The sequence below is a fragment of the Melanostigma gelatinosum genome, assembly GCF_949748355.1.
Source record: "Melanostigma gelatinosum genome assembly, chromosome: 20".
NCBI lineage: Eukaryota > Metazoa > Chordata > Actinopteri > Perciformes > Zoarcidae > Melanostigma > Melanostigma gelatinosum.
The window spans coordinates 10,627,024-10,643,709 of record NC_136653.1 but is presented as its reverse complement, the minus strand read 5'-3'; the positions used below and the strand labels follow the sequence as shown (position 1 = coordinate 10,643,709).

General features: G+C 42.6%; 2 protein-coding genes across 2 annotated transcripts; one reads left to right on the top strand and one right to left on the bottom strand.

The window, feature by feature from the left end:
• The first annotated feature begins 3,849 nt into the window (after positions 1-3,849).
• LOC306794014 (beta-1,4-galactosyltransferase 1-like) lies at positions 3,850-7,867 on the top strand. Its single transcript, XM_079291872.1, has 2 exons — positions 3,850-4,310; positions 5,402-7,867. The coding sequence occupies exons 1-2, from the start codon at positions 3,918-3,920 to the stop codon at positions 6,077-6,079; spliced, it is 1,071 nt and encodes a 356-aa protein (XP_079147998.1). The 5' UTR covers positions 3,850-3,917; the 3' UTR covers positions 6,080-7,867.
• A 5,498-nt stretch (positions 7,868-13,365) lies between these two features.
• Positions 13,366-15,610, bottom strand: amer2 (APC membrane recruitment protein 2; the record flags this gene model as incomplete). The annotated part of the gene is made up of 1 exon (XM_079292474.1): positions 13,366-15,610. Exon 1 carries the CDS (start codon positions 15,454-15,456, stop codon positions 13,366-13,368), a length of 2,091 nt encoding a protein of 696 aa, XP_079148600.1. The 5' UTR covers positions 15,457-15,610.
• Between the last annotated feature and the right edge of the window lie 1,076 nt (positions 15,611-16,686).

Sequence of the window (16,686 nt, the reverse complement as noted above, 5' to 3'; positions counted from 1 at the left end):
CATTTCCTGCTGAAAATGCGTTGGAATGCTGAAAACTGAAATTAATCGCAAAAACATTGCTGAAAATAGATATCCAATTCAAAAATAAGTTGCAAAAAGCTTAATAATTCAAAAAGTTTAAAGATTACAAATATGAAAAGTCATATCACACCTCTCCTGAAAGAGCTGAACATTTTGATATTTGTTTGATATATAAGTTGTAGTATAAGTATTATTAGTAGTAGAAGTATTAGTAATTAGAAGAAGTAGTAGAAGACGTAGTATCAGTAGTCATAGTAATAGCTGTAGTATTGGTCGTAGTATTTAATATCACAGTAGTAGTAGTAATAGTAATAGTAATGGCAGTAGAAGATGTAGCAGTAGTAGTAGTACTAGTAGCAGTTGTACTAATAGCTGTAGTAGTATTACTACTTTTAGTAGCATGAATAGCAGTAGTAGTAGCAGTTGTCGTATAAGTAATAGTAGTAGTGGTAGTAATAGCAGTAGTGGTAGTAATAATATTGATGGTAGCAGTAATAGCAGTAGCAGTAGTAGTAATAGTAGCAACAGCAAAAGTTATAGTAGAAGTAGTAGTAGCAGTAGTAGTAATACTATATTAGCAGCAGCAGTATTAGTAAGAGCATTTATTTTTTAAACAAAAAAGCCTAATTTTGAGCTGAATGTTAAAATACAGTGAATCCATGGGGCTTTTATTTTGAAAGGGTGGTGATGGGTGGGGAGGGAGGGGGAGAGGAGACATAATCATAATGTTTGACACACATAAACAGAGGTTATTAAATGACAGGCTTCATCACAAGCAGTTCAGTTAGAATTCACTCTCTGGGGCTTTTATTTTGAAATGGGGTGTTTAAGCCCCACTTAGCCTCAGCGAGCCTTGATTTAGACACAATGTATACCGGTGAGAATAGATGGCAATGATATATGAAGACGAAAATGAATTTTATATTTATGGTGGTGAAGAAGAAAATCCTCAGTGTTTCTTCTTTGTTGTATGATCTTTGCTGTTTAGAAAATCACATGAACTGAAACTTTACTCTATTTGCTTTTATTGTATTGCAGTTACTAAACCGGAAAAATATACAATCTGAAAAAACACAGTCAGTATGGCACACAGTGGTAGGAAGCTGCCACCAGACAGCTTACTTTCAGCTCTCTTTCCACCACACAAGCAACCCCTGACTAAATGGAACACATAGTTCTTTTCAAGGAGCAAAGCCAACCCAAGGCTTCAATTTTACTTTAAACAACTAGTGTTTTTCATGTTAGACAACACTTGCATTTAAATGACAAAATTCCAATCCACACTTTCATGGATGGTTCATGGATTACATGGAGCAGCATTGCCTCCAGGGGCCAATAACAGGGATTTGTTTGGGACCAATTTGATGGTCTATGAAACCAGATTATTCTGTTCAACCATGGTTTACACTGCACCTTCAAACCCATTTTGCAGTGTCTTGCTAAAGTAACACAAGTGCCACTAGGGGTCACCATTTGTGAGGTTTTAAGATATCCTGTTGCACATTTGGTTTAAACGAGTTCACGAGGGAAGCTTGTTATGGGTGCAATATGAATGGCCTTCGAGGTTGGTGAATGGATCTTAAGTTAAATTGTATTTAATGCGAGACTACTTGTTATTACAGAACAATGTGCTAAGCAAACAGCTGTGGATATTTAGTCTTTTCAAGCAAAGTGTTACTAGCAATACTAATCTATGATTATGCAGAAAACATTTATGCTATTTGATTTTAAGCCAAGGCCTTCTATTTTAAATTCTGATTTATTTTGCTGCATATTTTTCTAAAGATTCTCTGTGCAAATCAAAAGCTATGTGAGGTCCAAATGTACCTCAGCTGGAAGGATCCAGGGTGAGATAGACGGGAACTCATTTCAATCCACGAGAGTCAACCCTTCCTCAGCAGCTCTCTGAATTTGAATGGAAAACTTCGGCAAAATGACTAGCACGTAACAACAGCCATCAACAGAAGTTTAGCATATTGTTTTGCAGTTTGTATCCGACGTTGTTGCTGTTCAAGTTGTTGCAGAATGAGACAAACCTTTCCTCTCGTTCATATGTCCTTCCTTCTCTTTGCATTACGTTCTTAAAACCAGTCATCCAACCAGTCCTGAACAGCAGCACTTCATTGGTTTGTTTGGCTATGACTTGAAATATTCTGAGGCTTTGACATGAATACTGCCTCTGTTCATCAGATATGGGTGATATGGTCACATGACATTAACACTGGCTGCTTTGTTTTCAGTGTGAGGTTTGTGTACTGATGTCACATGAGCGTCGTGTATCTTCATGCTACATATGTTGTGTTCATTTTCTGGCCCTAAAACAGTTACTCAGTTGAGTAATTATAAAATTGGGACAAAAAAAACAACAACACAAAATTGTATTAAAATTGAAAGAAATTTGAACAAATTTGGTCAAATGGTGGTCCTGTCATCATCATATCTCCCAGATCAATACTGTGAGCAACAGCACGTTTCCCCCATATGTCTGTAGGGAGGTGGTCATTTTATTTACACTGAAACTAAAATACTACCTCCATGTCACACCACACCCTTCAGCGTATCTCTCAGGTGCTGAAAGTGTGAAACCTGCATACAACTTTGGATGTGGCAACTGATTTAGGATAAGGTGGTTTTCTGTCACTCCTGCATAGTGGCTGGGACTTTTGCTAACTCACATGAGCTTAAAACATACAGTTAATACATCAATACAGTGCTAAACTGGAACAGCTGGTTTGTGAAGGAATCGTTGCTGCTGCGAACAAAGTCAAGATGGGCATGTTCAGTGAAGCTGACACCCTTTTTGCCATTAGTATGCGTAGAACTATTCATTTTGATGACACTCCCCTGATCGAAGCGGTGATGTGCACATGAATAGGAAGTCAACTGCAGTGTGGGATACCTTCCAGTGACATTCCACAGGATGGAAATACCCTAAATCCTGTTTAGCAGGCTGCAGCGTTTTAAAGGTTTCTACAAGAACTGTGGCAATAGATGTAACCTCAGGGACGTCAATGCGTTTCAAGGAGCAAATAAGTTTCAGTACCTGGGATGTATCTCAGAATTATTCCAAAGGATCTGGCTGAGGAAGTCGATCAGGGTTGAGAACGTCTGCTAGGTTCTTTGAGGACTTCTTTAAGGGTTGTGGGTAACCTGCTGGTCACATGGGAGAAGTTGGCCCTCATGTCGTTCTGCCAGAATGGATTCATTTTAACCCAAATCATGATATTTTTCCATACCTAACCAAGTGAGTTTGTTTACTAAAACCAAGGAGAATTCTGGTATAAAGGGCTTTCTCTCAGAAAGCCCTGAAGTCAAACTTCTTCCATGTGCCAAGTTTCACAAAGGACACTCGGGACATCCGATACTGTCAATCCCCCACCACTAGAGGGCCCAGTTTGACAACAAAAAGGAAGCATTATTATATTATTTAAAGTAGTTGGACTGTATTTTTCAAAAAGGAAATGTATTATCCATTAAGTAAGTCATTTATTTGCCCTGGTGCAATACTTTTGTATTTGGTTAATGTTTCAAATAAACTAACACCACTCTTAAACTTGGTAGATAATATAGAAATGAAAGGAAGCAATATAATAGTTTTATAGTCATACTCAAACAGCAATAAACTTTAAATTGAGTCATTGAGGCGTTAGATCTGGGAAACGTACGAGGAAACAAATGAAAATAAAGCATGATGAATTATTAACAACAGGTGCAAGGCCCAACCTGATCAGCTGACGTGAACTAGGAAGCAGCACCCAAGTAAAGGAAAAACCTGTTGGGTTGCTCTTCTGTTTGGGAAACCTTTGACTTGCAAAGAGAGATGCAGGTAGCAGAGCGGTAGCAGAGCTGTGGCAGAGCAGTTAAGTGTACAGTACTCAACTTTAGGGCTCACAAAAATGATGCAAAAAACCTTTAAAGGACTGGTCCTTTTAGCTTTTTTCAGTGTGGCATGTTTTGTTCTGGTTCTATATACCAACGGAAACTACACTTCATATATTTTTCCAAAGCAACATCGTATTGCAAATGGAAACCACACACGTTCCCAGGAGATAGAAGGACTTGTTCAAACGACTGCTAAAGTCCGAAATGTCACTCACGAAGAGACACAGAAGCCACCCACTGAGAGCAAGCCTTTGGGACGCTGCCCTGACACCCCTCCAAATCTTGTGGGTCCATTGCTTGTGGAGTTTGATTCCAAACGGACTTTGGATGAGGTGAGAGGACTGATCGGTCGTGATCTTCGGGAAGGAGGACGGTACAAGCCACCAGACTGCATTGCCCAACAGAAGGTAGGTGGAGGAATGGAGAGACAAATGAATATATGAACAGAATAATTGGAACAGTTTACCATGATTTTACATTCTTGGAATCTATTCAACTTAAGTAGTAAGTGTGAAAACGTGGAAGTAAACTTGAGTGAATATAATGTAAGAATATAATGATAGGTAAATCAACAACAACTTGTAATTGAATATCATCTATTAAGGCTTTATTGGCATAGGAAAAATATGTTTACATTGCCACGGCCATGTGAAATAAAAACAAAAAATGTATGTACAATAAGTAAAGATCTACTAGAATACAGAAATGTGTGAACAGAGCTGTGCAGCATTGCAAAAGCGTAATAAAAGATACAAATGAAGATAAGTAAAGTTGAACTTAAAAATGCTATACAAATATGTTTACCTGAGTAAAGATACCAGTAAGTCACAGAATAACCGATTACTGATTATAAAAAGATAAAAAATAAACACTGCGGCATTTCGATAGAATCATTTAAAGGTAAGGCTTATTTTTGTATGTCCACTATGTCTATCTACAGAGATCAGCACAGTGCAAATGGTAGGTGCATTAATACACAGATGACTGGCAAGTTTTGACACGGTTTTATTCCATCGGACGCAATGTTCCTGCCATGAGAGCTTCTCAAATCCTGCTGCTGTGTTTGCACATTGTTGTATTTCACGCTGCAAATATGGTGAAATCATTTAAGAGTAATTCAAGTCTCTCACAGGCAACGCCCTTGAGCCTGCCGTGATACTGGGCTTGTGTTTATTTAAGTGGGGTTTTCTCGTGTGTGTATTTAGCATTCAATTCTATATCTAACACATGACGGCGTGTTAGCCATTGTTTCATTTGTTTTCGTTCTATTTACTCTTCTTTGAAAAGTAAACAGAGAGGATAATAAAGGAGGCCCACCATTTGAACTCACTTGAAAAATACTTCCCCACATTCTATAGTTCAATGCTGTCAGACGTACTCATATTATAAGGGTTTTAAGGATTTTACACACCGTATTATAAGTTTAATTTACTAAAAGGAAAAACACCAAAATCATAATGATTGGGTAAAAGCCAACTAACTTATTTCATTTGTTTAGGTGGCGATCATCATCGCATTCCGCAATCGGCATGAGCACCTTACTCATTGGCTGCATTACCTCCATCCTATATTGATACGTCAGCAGTTGGACTACACGGTGTATGTCATCAACCAGGATGGAGAAGGCGTGTTCAACCGGGCTAAACTGATGAATGCCGGCTTCGTGGAAGCAATGAAGGAATATGATTACGACTGCTTTGTCTTCTCTGACGTAGATTTGGTTCCGATGGATGACCGTAACCTCTATAGATGTTTTGACAATCCTCGACACTTGGCTGTGGCTATGGACAAATTTAACTTCCACTTACCCTACAACAGTTACTTTGGTGGCGTGTGTTCGTTGTCTAGGAGCCAATTCTTGAAGATTAACGGCTTCCCGAACACGTTCTGGGGCTGGGGTGGGGAGGACGACGATATCTATAACCGAGTTAACTACCGTGGCATGTCTATTTCTCGACCTGACACGGCGATGGGAAAGTACAGGATGGTCAAACATAGCAGAGACTTGCACAATGAGCCTAATCCAAAGAATCCTGATAAACTGCGCCAAACCCTACATACCATGGATAAAGATGGAATTAATTCTCTCAAATACACAGTCAAGGAGATTAAGAAGGATATACTGTACACGTATATCAATGTGGATATTGAGGCTCCGCTGAACAATGGCAAATGAATGAGGATGGAACCTGTGGCTCTTGGACTGCTGTTGACCATTGACTCATGTTTCAGTCTCAAACAAAAGGTGAACTAGAGAACTTGCTTGTTCTTAAAACCTCTTGAGCAGCTGTTTGTCTTGGTGTCGGGTTGTATGCAAACCTGTGTGTGTGTGTGTGTGTGTGTGTGTCTAAGTGAACTACAGTGTACATTACATAACATAACTACAGTGTACATAATAAATACCAAATAGAGAGATTCTTTCCAGTTTTTCCTCAGTTGCTTTGGCACAATCCTGATATAACACACGCATAATTCAAATGTAGAAGCACATGTTTCTTTAAAGGTATACTGTGACGCATGGAGCTATTCTTAGTGATGGATTCAGAGACAATGACAGTCAACAGTTTGCTCAAGAAGAAGGAAAGAACAACAGTTTGAACAAGTGGACACATCCATTTGTTTTGTATGCATTACAAAGGAAAATATTATATATATATATAAGGGGTATCACATTTGTATCGCGTCATTCACACAATATTTTTCTAAATGGTAATGCTTTCGTATTGAGACAATTTTCTTCACTGTACAATGCAGTAACAACCTTTTTGTATTTGACATTACTGTAGGTTCTCAACGAACACACTGGAATGCGTGCCAAAACGCAAAGGGGAAATGTGGCATTGTTTTGGTGGCAGTGATGCACAGGTTGATGTATCTTATTTATTTTAGGAAGATGGGTTTACTGCTTTAAGTTACACATGGGCTTTTGCAACGAAGCATTGTTCTACATAACTCATGTGGTGAATTAACTTTGTTTCGTGAACTGTAATAATGTTTTAGAAAATGTCCTAAGCTATTGAGAAGAACTGTAATGACATGTATGGCCACTATGGTCCAGCACTGAGCACAATATTTCACCAAATGGAAAGTTTTCTGGCTGTCGGTTGCAGTTTTGAAATTTGCTAGGGGCGCAAGGTTCATGCAAGGCTTCTGTTGTAATTGTCTTGTCTCATATCAGGTAACGTGTGTTAGAAACACTTGTTGTAACCAAAGTGAAAGCAGGAAAAGTATCCACAGTAACATAATAAGGGCATTTCAGAAATGAAGTATGTAGTTCCAGTTTAGTTGTCTGTGTTGCTTAGACTCTTCCTCCTCAGGGTTATAAAGAGCTGGAAGGATCTGTGTGAGTAGTTTCCAACTCATATCAGATTGTATTGCTAGTTTTGTTTCTCCCGTTATTCAGGTTCCCTTCCTAGCAACAGGTACAGTTGGAGCCCTAGGGGTTAGAGAAACATGACCTGACAGGCCAGTCTTGTTAGCACTTGACAAAGAGTCTCCTGAATGATGATACTGCTTATTTTAATATTTTCACTTCTTTCATTGTTTCTGCACGCATTGTAAAGGGTCAATATTGCATAACTTTGTAAATTGAATCTTATATTCTGTTTTTAGGTTTACTTTGTAACATCTGCCTTGGGACTACAGATGAAAAATTCCCTCTTGGCTAACTCTGGCGCATTTACAGCAATGTGTGCACTATCCCTTGTCAAATAAACCAAAAAATACAATTTGAATGAGAGGCAACACAACCCACTTTGGAAGAGGGACCAACTAATGTTAATGTGTAACTCATAAAGTTGTAAAGATGCTTATCTGGTAATTCCTTTCAAGTGTTCAATAGGGGAATTCATTTCAGAAATCTGGATACATACTAGTTGTGCGTCTCACAAAAGTTCAGTTATGTGAAAATGTATCAATGTTGAATGCTAAATTCAAGACATTGTACTGTGTATAAACACCATCACTCTCCTGACCTTGTATCCTTCAATGGGATTTCTGTCATCATTTATCTCGTGATTCATAATTCAATTCATATTCTACTTTGCTGCTCACAAGGTCCCATTCAGTTTGGAAGACATGTTTCCTGTCGCTTCATCCCTTCAAAGTCAGAATTTGTCATTTACCAGTAAACTAGTACACACCAGATTTGGCTGTGGTGCTATAAAGCCTTTCCCAGTGTGCCACTATTCTGCATGCTCCCGTCTTCCCATTCACAGAGGCAACAGCTTGTCTGCTGATGAATTATTGACAAGTGAAAGGATTACACAACAATGTCCTCAGAGGAACCGTGGCGTCATACAAAAGGAAGCGAGAGAAGTGCGGTGGGGTAGGAAAAATGATGGTGGCAGTGGAGGTGATGCTGGGGGCTTCCCATGAGGTTGCAGAGGTGAAAACCGGTGGTACGAAGTGGAACCTCTAAATGACTTGTTGACGTGTGCTAAACGCCTGACTAGTGCATGTGCACTACAACATGTAGGTTAGTGTGTGTTTTTATCTGTATAAATGTTCAACTCCAATCACGATTCTCACACACTGTGTCAGCAACCCCCCAAACACTCGCCCATCCTCCTTCCTGCCCAGCCCCCTCTTTTCATTGGTTGACCTAGTGGAGTTACTATGGGAACGACTGTAGAGAAGCTGCCATGAGAAATGTGGGGTACAGCTTTTGAGTGGTGCTTAGGGCTCCATCACACACACACACACTTAACAGGGCAAGGAAACCCTATACCTATCATCATATTATTTTTTGAAATATCAGTACGACTCTACTCCATGATAGTATTTTTCAATTCTAGATTAAATTTCTGTTTATATGCAACATTATCTTCCATAAGATAAATGTCTATCTACTGCACTGCTGTGCTTGGTAGTAAAATATAAACACCCAATTGAATACTAACACAATATAGTTTCGGTAAAATGACCGTGTAGCTTCAAATTGTAAATCAGCAGACACCAACTTAGCTTTGAACACAGACAAAACATCTTACAATCAGCTGAAAGACATCCAAACATGAGCTGGAAAGTAGCTTATTACAACACACTCACAATTGATGATACAATAACCGAATGAAAAAGCACTCATACCTCTCATTTTAAAGACCATGCTACTTTTTAAAGAAGAAATTCGTATCCTTAAAAATGAAAAAAGTAAAGCTCATAAGCAATAATTCACATTCCAGGATAACAATTCACCATGATTTTGCCACTTCAGCCTCTTCTTGTTCTTGTGTAGCTTAGTTTAGCTGGGGGCTAATATCAGCTAATGCTAGCAAACAATAGACATGTATTGCAGTAACTTACATTACTGAGTCAGTTTGCTGATCTAATGACTCTTCTTTTCTTGTGTTACTAATACAGAAAGCTTTAGCTGTATCCATTATGCCGTTATTGCCACTTGCGTCTGTTGTTCGTCAAAAGCTAGCTGGCTAAAAAGCTTCATTCAAGACCATTGAAGCCAGACAAACCCTCACTCATATCTTGTTCTCTCACTTTTTCTTTGCATTGCTTTCTCACTCCCTCATGTTTGCTCTCTTCAACAGCTCACATAACAAAACGCATTGTTCAGCACAAACTTAATCCTTCACGTCGTGCACTTTATACCAGATTAATGCACCGAAACAAACACGCACACACAGGATCCAACATGGCTCACAATGAGGACGAGTGTCCACATCCAGCACACCGCGCAGCAGCAGATTAATGATGAGATCAGCCGAGGCACACTAGCATCACTTGCTTTGATCTAGTGGGCCGGTACAAGTGAGTGTTATGGTCTTACGTAAGGCTTTTACATAAACCTCAGCGTGCAGAAACAGAGAGAGAGAGAGAGAACTGGATAGAGGGAGGGGGGTTTGCTGCACCATTACAAAGGGGATTCGCACTGCACCAAATCCTCCTCCCACTACACATGCATTTGCACCCACACCACAACAACATATGAGCTTTCTCCATAGCAACATGTGTCTGCCCCCAAAACAATGAGACCCTCCCTTGCATCTATATTCAGGACACATAGAGGCAAACACACAGGTGCCATATCCATATCTCTTTGTCATCATTTTTGGCTGTCTGTCCCCGTCTTTAGGCATCTTAACCCACTGGAGACAACAACAGACAATGACACATCCATCAGGCTTTCATCTCAGCAATCAATATAATGTATTGATAACCTATTGCTCCCAAGCCAAGCAGACCTCTCTCCAAGTGTGACGCCACAACACAAATGCCACATGCTGCACATCAACAAAAGCACCCCTGTTCCGCACCCTCTCTCACACCCAACCTACTCCTTGGAGATTCAAGCCACCGGGATGTGGGGGAGGAATGATTGGGGGGGGGGGATGAAAGAAGGACTCTATTTGATTTTGCTCTAATTATACAAGCACACGAGGCGTCTCACCTTGAAGTGTATGGATTATTGTGTAAATGCGGTTACAAAGAGTCAGGAGCTCATCTATCAGCGCAAACAGTTTTATTCATTAAATATGAAAAGTGGAAAGATTTCACACTGTGAACAGACAGACAGTTTTAAAAAAAAAAGGAAAACATAATGTGCTTTACCATCACAGCAAATGACCACCTAAAGGCTCAGATTTGTAATCAGAAAGAAAGGAGAGAAGCGTCTACAAAAAAAAAAACAAGGAACTGATCCAGATGGCAATATGATGATGTGGTTGATGTGTTTAGGCCAGTGCAACGGATCAAGGTACCCAAACTTTACTTTTCACTGTCATACTTGGAAAAAGTGGAGAAACAAGTTCTACTAAAACACCAAACTGCAGCATGTGGGACAGCAACCGAGGACGATTTCATATTGAAACAAAAACCTGTTTAACATAATGATCATTCCTTGTCCAGTTCATAGTGCCCTATTTTCTCTTAGTCTTACAATCAATATCATTTGATTGGTGACAGTGTCATAAAGTGAAATTGTAATTTTTAGACTCTCAGGGCAACTGTTTTGGTTAACAATCAACAAGCGTCACCACAGCTGTTTACAAAAAAATACTCTTTTTTATTATTTTACCAGGAATACTTTAAAGGTTTAAATTGTTGCCCATTTCAATCGTCCCAAAATCGTCCATGCGTCACTCTTTTGTCAATCAGTACTCCAAAGTAGGGAGAATGAAAGCTATTGCATACTAAATCTAAAGAGCAAAGAGCACAGTGTAGGCAGAGAAAACATGAACGGATGTGACCCTTCTCTGCTCCCTAGATGACCTTTAGCCTGCCCTTTTTTTTATCGGAGGAGGAACACACTTACTGAAGACCTGGGATCAGGTTACCACATGGCCTGTCCTGCACTACACCATGAGAAAGTTGAAAAGATATCTGAACCTGGAACAGTGTTGTGGATCAATCATCACATTCTAAATGAGACAGAAAGCTATCATGAACTAGAATGACCCTCAAGTGTCGGTTGGTATCCTTATGGTTAGGATGAGCGAAAACTTGCATCATCTCGAATGTTTTTCCCTACAAAAAAAACCCCTCTCTGTAACTGAAGGGTAAGGAACACTCTGCTCTCTTTAACTTGTCTCACTGAATCCCAGACAAAGGCCTTTCAGGACTGCAACACACCCCCCCATTCTTAAAACAAGTGGTGCTTTGCGAGGCTCAACAAAGTCATTTTTCAGAGCGCGGGGGACTTAGAAAACAGTAAACTCCACCATTTGTGTCGCCCCCACAAAAGAGGGACAGAGAGGAAAAGAGACCAACACAGCTGACCAATGGTCGCCAATGAGACCGCGCTACATTCAGATTCACACACAGCTGCGGGTGTTCCTATAATGAAGTTGTACAATGTTTGCCAGTACAACAGCATAGAGAGTGAGGGTGAAGCACTCTGAGCTGATATGGCATTAGTCCCCACGTTTTGCTGTGCATTTTTTAGCTGCGATCCAGTCTATGTGACTCAGAAGTATGTTCTTTCTGGCTCACATCCTATTTTAAAACACTTGCAGGCATATTCTGGCTCTCTAAATCTGGCAGACAGCAAGGATGCCTCCCTGTCATCCCCTCACATCAGCTTGTACAGTATGTTAGTAGTAAAGAACAGAAAGCATGAGCATTAAGAAGATGGTGCAGTCACAGTTTAAGATCCGAGCAGTATGACTTATGACGAAGGAGTCTACTGTATAGAAACAGTAGAAATCCAGTGAAGAAGAAAGCACTAACTCTAAAAAAAAAAAGGTTGTTTGTGCACATGTCCTTGGAGAAGAAAGTCATCCAGTGTAGCTACGAAGGCAGTGCCAAAGGTTGAACCGTGTGTGTAACTCAGGTCATTCAGTAATAGATGACGTTCCCTGACCTTTGTGCCTTGTATGTGTGGCACTGCATGCGGAGAGGGAGAGAGAATGTTTGTGTGCCTGTCTGAAATTGTATGTGTTTGTGTGTGTGTGTGTATTGAAGCATCAGTGCAAGGGATCCCTCCAGGTTGAGTATTGCGACAGTTCTGCAGGTTTTTCATTGGTTATTCAACAGTTGTAAATCCCAGAGATTGACATCCTATGGATGCACTTTGAGTGATGCAGTGCGGTATAAGTGAAATCCAGATGCAACAGGCTGAAGCCAAACTTAGTCCGTCCACAATAATAATAATAATAGCCAGTCAAAACAGAGAGGGTCTCCCCCTCCCAAAAAAAGAAAAGAAGATATTGCGAAGCCTTCTGTCGTGCAACTTTGCTGCATTTGTAGCTGCAAAGTAAATAAATAATAAAACCAGATCTCAGTGTTCATTTGTATTTTTGCACATACAGTTTAATAATCAGTGTGCGGTCAGATAAAAAACATCTTCAAAAAGCAAAAAAACAGCCAAACAAAAAATGGTGGGTTATTCCAGGCTGTGGGTTTCGTCTGTTTAAGGGAAATGAGGAGGATTTTTTTTTTACTTTGGCTCTAAAATCAAAAGATTAGGAGGTCATTTGTTACAGATTAGACAAGAGGACAATTTTAGAAAAAATAACATTGATTCGATTAGGTCCTTATAAGCAAATGATGTTATGCCGTGTGGTGTTCCATAACAAAAATGTAAAAGATAAAAGGTGCTCTGCTTTTTTCCTTTTTTTTGCAGTGTGCAGTCATGAGCTGTCAAACTCTCCGCAGGTCAGGAGCTTTTCCAGGAAGTTACAAGGCAAATGTGTCTGTAGCGAGTCCATGGATTGTCAAAAGTCAACCTCTTAAGTTCCCGTGAGGACTGTGAAGTGTTAACCCAGCTTTTTGAGTCTCCTCGTGACTTTCTCAAGTAAACAAAACCACCTGTTCTATCCCAGCCTGTCGTCAGCTAAAACACTTGAGGAATGAGAGCTTTTAAGATTTCAGAGGAATTTATAGGCTGATAACTCTACAGCTCAACATTTTTCTCGGTCTGGGTCTTTTTGGCTCTGCATCAACAGCACTGAAGTGATGGACACTCAAGTCTTTTAGTAAGTGGGCGAGAATCCCCCTATTTGACAGGAGCTACTTCTTGTGGGCACTTCCTCTGGTTGTGCTGCCAGGTTTGTTTCCAGAACGACGGACCGGCACCTTGGATACAGGGATTCTGGTGCGAGCCGGGGGAGGTTCCTGGGTCTTTGGTGGAGGGGATTCAGCCTCTAGAACAGACGAGAGGGCTGACTGGCTTACAGAGTGGGGAGGTGGGGAGGTTTGTCTGCTGCTTATTGGGATCTTAGATTCCCGAGGAAGGCTTGTGCTGCCTTTCATTGACTGGAAGGAGGAGGAGGAGGCGGAAGAGGAAGGAGGAGTTGTTTGGGAGGTGGGGCTTAGTTTGTATTCAGTGGATGGAGAGGGAGTACTGTTTAGATCTTCATCTCCTTCCTCATCCTCTCCTACCTCTTCAGGGTCATTGTAGAAGTCGTACAGGTGGTCCCCGGAGCAACTGTCGCGTGATAGGGCCGTCCTCTGGTTACGCTGCAGCCCGCTCTCGTCAGGTGTCGCGGTGGGCGTTGCGGAGGGTGTGTCCCAGTAACCCTCATCACTGAGGGGCTCTTTTTCTCCGGGTGATGTGGGATGACGGCCGTGTGTGTGAGGGATGGGGGGTTTAGCTGGCCGGCCTCCTGTTGCACCAACGACTGGAATCTTACTGAGCCCCAATGCCTTCACCGGGGGTAACTTGCGGTCTGCGCTCCTGTGGGCTGAGAGCAGGAGGCTGCTGGCGGGGTTGGACGGGGCACGAGGGGGATAAGTAGAAGTTGGGGTGGTAGAGGGAGTTTGATGTGATCGAGGCAAAGCAGGAGAGTTGTCCCCTGTTGAGGGCAGCATGTGCCAGAGCCCCTGCATGTCTGCATCGTCCACTCCCTCTGGACTTGCCATTTCTTCCCCTCCGCCCATGTAGGCCACCACACCACTACCAGCTGGGTGCTGCTGTGGTGGAGGCGGTGCCCGGGCCCGGGCTGGGAGGGAAGAAGAAGGTACTGAGCTTGTGGGAACAGAGAACATGGGCTGGGTCAGGTGTGACGGTAGCAGGGGTTTGGTTGGGGAGCCACGAGACGTGGCACTGGTGATACCAACAGCTCTCCCAACGCCTACTCCCACACTCCCACCTCCTCCCCCACTGCTGCTGCTGCTGGTGCCACTGCCCCCGTTACCCACTGGACCTTCCTCGTCTGCGTCAGCAATAATGTCACCACAGCCTGTCAGTGAATCAAAGCTCTTGAGGGATGTGACGTCAGTGAAGAGGAGAGAGCAGAGGCGGTCCACCGAAGGTTCTGAGGGTGGGTCACCCGTGCTGCAGCGATCCAAAGGGGGTGTAGCGAGGGAGGGGGTGAGGCTGGATATTGAGGCTTTGGCTTTTTGGATGGGCGGGCGCAGTGGCGAGTCAGTGGGTGTGTAAGGAAAGGGGGAATCTGGCTCAATAGAGTACCCTGGCATGGCAACACAGTGTGGGGGTGTCATGGTAACACTAGTAGTGGGAGTCTCCGGGTTCGGTGATGCCTCTGCATTCCCACAATCCACTTGGTGATGATGCGGAGGGGGTTCAAGGGTGAGCGTAATATCCTTCACCTTTTCAGAGTCGGCAATATCCCCATCCTTCTCCGTCTTCCGCTCCACCTCTTCCCCCTCACCCTCGTTTGTTTTTTCCTTGCGTCTCCATCGCATGCTGCTAAAAAAGCCCTTTAGGCCCCTCCCTCTTCTAACAAGCCCTGCCCCTCCATTTTCACTCGACCTAAAAGTCCCACGTCGGAGTAGAGAGAAGAAACTCAGGGATTTGCTGAGGGACCTCACCGGCCCTGCCTCCAGGATAGCGAGCCCTTCCCCTCTCTGTCCATCAGCATCGTTATTAGAGCTCGTTAGTCCATCGTGGGTTTTGCTCCGAACGAGCTCTACCGATGCCGCCGAGCCATTTCCATTCAAAGAATTCCCATTGTCAGAATTCCCGTTGCTCCCGCCGTTTGTAGCCCCTTTGTTCCTGAAGGAGAAGAAGCTGGCCATCCCAGACCCGGTGCGCCGCTTTCCGAAGAGTTTGAAGGCAGCTTTGTTGATCTTCCCCGTGGGCTGGGGGTCACACTGAGGGGCCACCGGAGGCTCCACACACTCCGTCTGCACCTCCATTATCTAGCACTCTATCGTCTCCCTCAAGCAGCCTTTCTCTCTCTCTCGCTCTCTCTCTCTCTCTGACCACACATACACTCACCCTCTCTCTGTCTCTGTCTCTCTCTCTCTCTCTCCACCCTGTTGGCTGGTGCTCTTTCACTCCCACTCTGACTTGCTCTAACGCCAGCCTGCTGGTTTTCTCTCTCTGCTTGCCTCCCTCCCCTCCCTCCCGCCCTCTCTCTCTCTCTCTCTCTCTCTCTATCACAGGCACACACACACATGCTGCTCCTTACTGTATCCATGGCAACTGGGTGGGCTAAGCTGCTTTCGTCAGCGTTGGCGGGGCGCCAGTGTCGGTCCTCCACACCCTCCCCCATCCTCTTCCTCCTCTCTTCATCTACCTTCCCTGTCACCAATGCACTGTTTGCTCTTTTCTTTTAACTAGTTCATAAGCACCACATTCACTGCTTCCATCCATCCCTGTATGTGTGTCTGTGTGTGTTTATACTGTACATGTCCTAATGTGTTTGGTAAGCATGTAAAGATACACAACGATTCATGAATTACGACGGATTAGACATGAGCTCAATATGTTTAAGAGCTTCCTCAGTGGATCATGAGACAGAGTGGAATGGCTAATTATAAAGACTTCTCACATCGAATCGTTCAGATTTGATGTTGTTTATCAATGTCTGTGGAAGAAAAATCGAACAAGTGAAAACAAACTAGCACAAGTTTAAGTTTTAGTATTTTGAATAAGTTCTTAGCAGATTTGTCATACTGTGAGGTAAGTCATGAAGCTTTGCGCAAATGGTAGCTTGACATTATAAATGTATCAGCATTACTTACTTGACCCAGTCCTGTGTGTATGCGTGTGTGTGTGTGTGTGTGTGTGTGTGTGTGTGTGTGTGTGTGTGTGTGTGTGTGTGTGTGTGTCTGTGTGAGCATGGAAAAGCTCAAAGTAAACAATAATAACCATGTCAGAAGCCTCTATTAGAGGACTCAAATACAAGACCTGCTGATCAACAGTATGAGTGGGCTTAAGCGGGGATATGGATTTTGGAAAAAAGCATTCCAGTGCTGTTGTGCGCGCGCACGCACACACACACACACGCACACACATTCACAGCTCAGACATCCCTCCAGACATATAGGCCATATGGCCCCAAGCCCTCTTATATGGACACAGTACCAGGTGTCTAAGAGCTAACACATCTAATTGTCATCCTATCATCCTGTGTGTGCGTG

Bases quoted from the DNA above. Each gene is read 5' to 3' on its own strand.
- LOC306794014 (XM_079291872.1), top strand. From the start codon at position 3,918: ATGATGCAAAAAACCTTTAAAGGACTGGTCCTTTTAGCTTTTTTCAGT. The intron at 4,311-5,401 runs GTAGGTGGAGGA...TCATTTGTTTAG, and splicing joins ACTGCATTGCCCAACAGAAG to GTGGCGATCATCATCGCATT.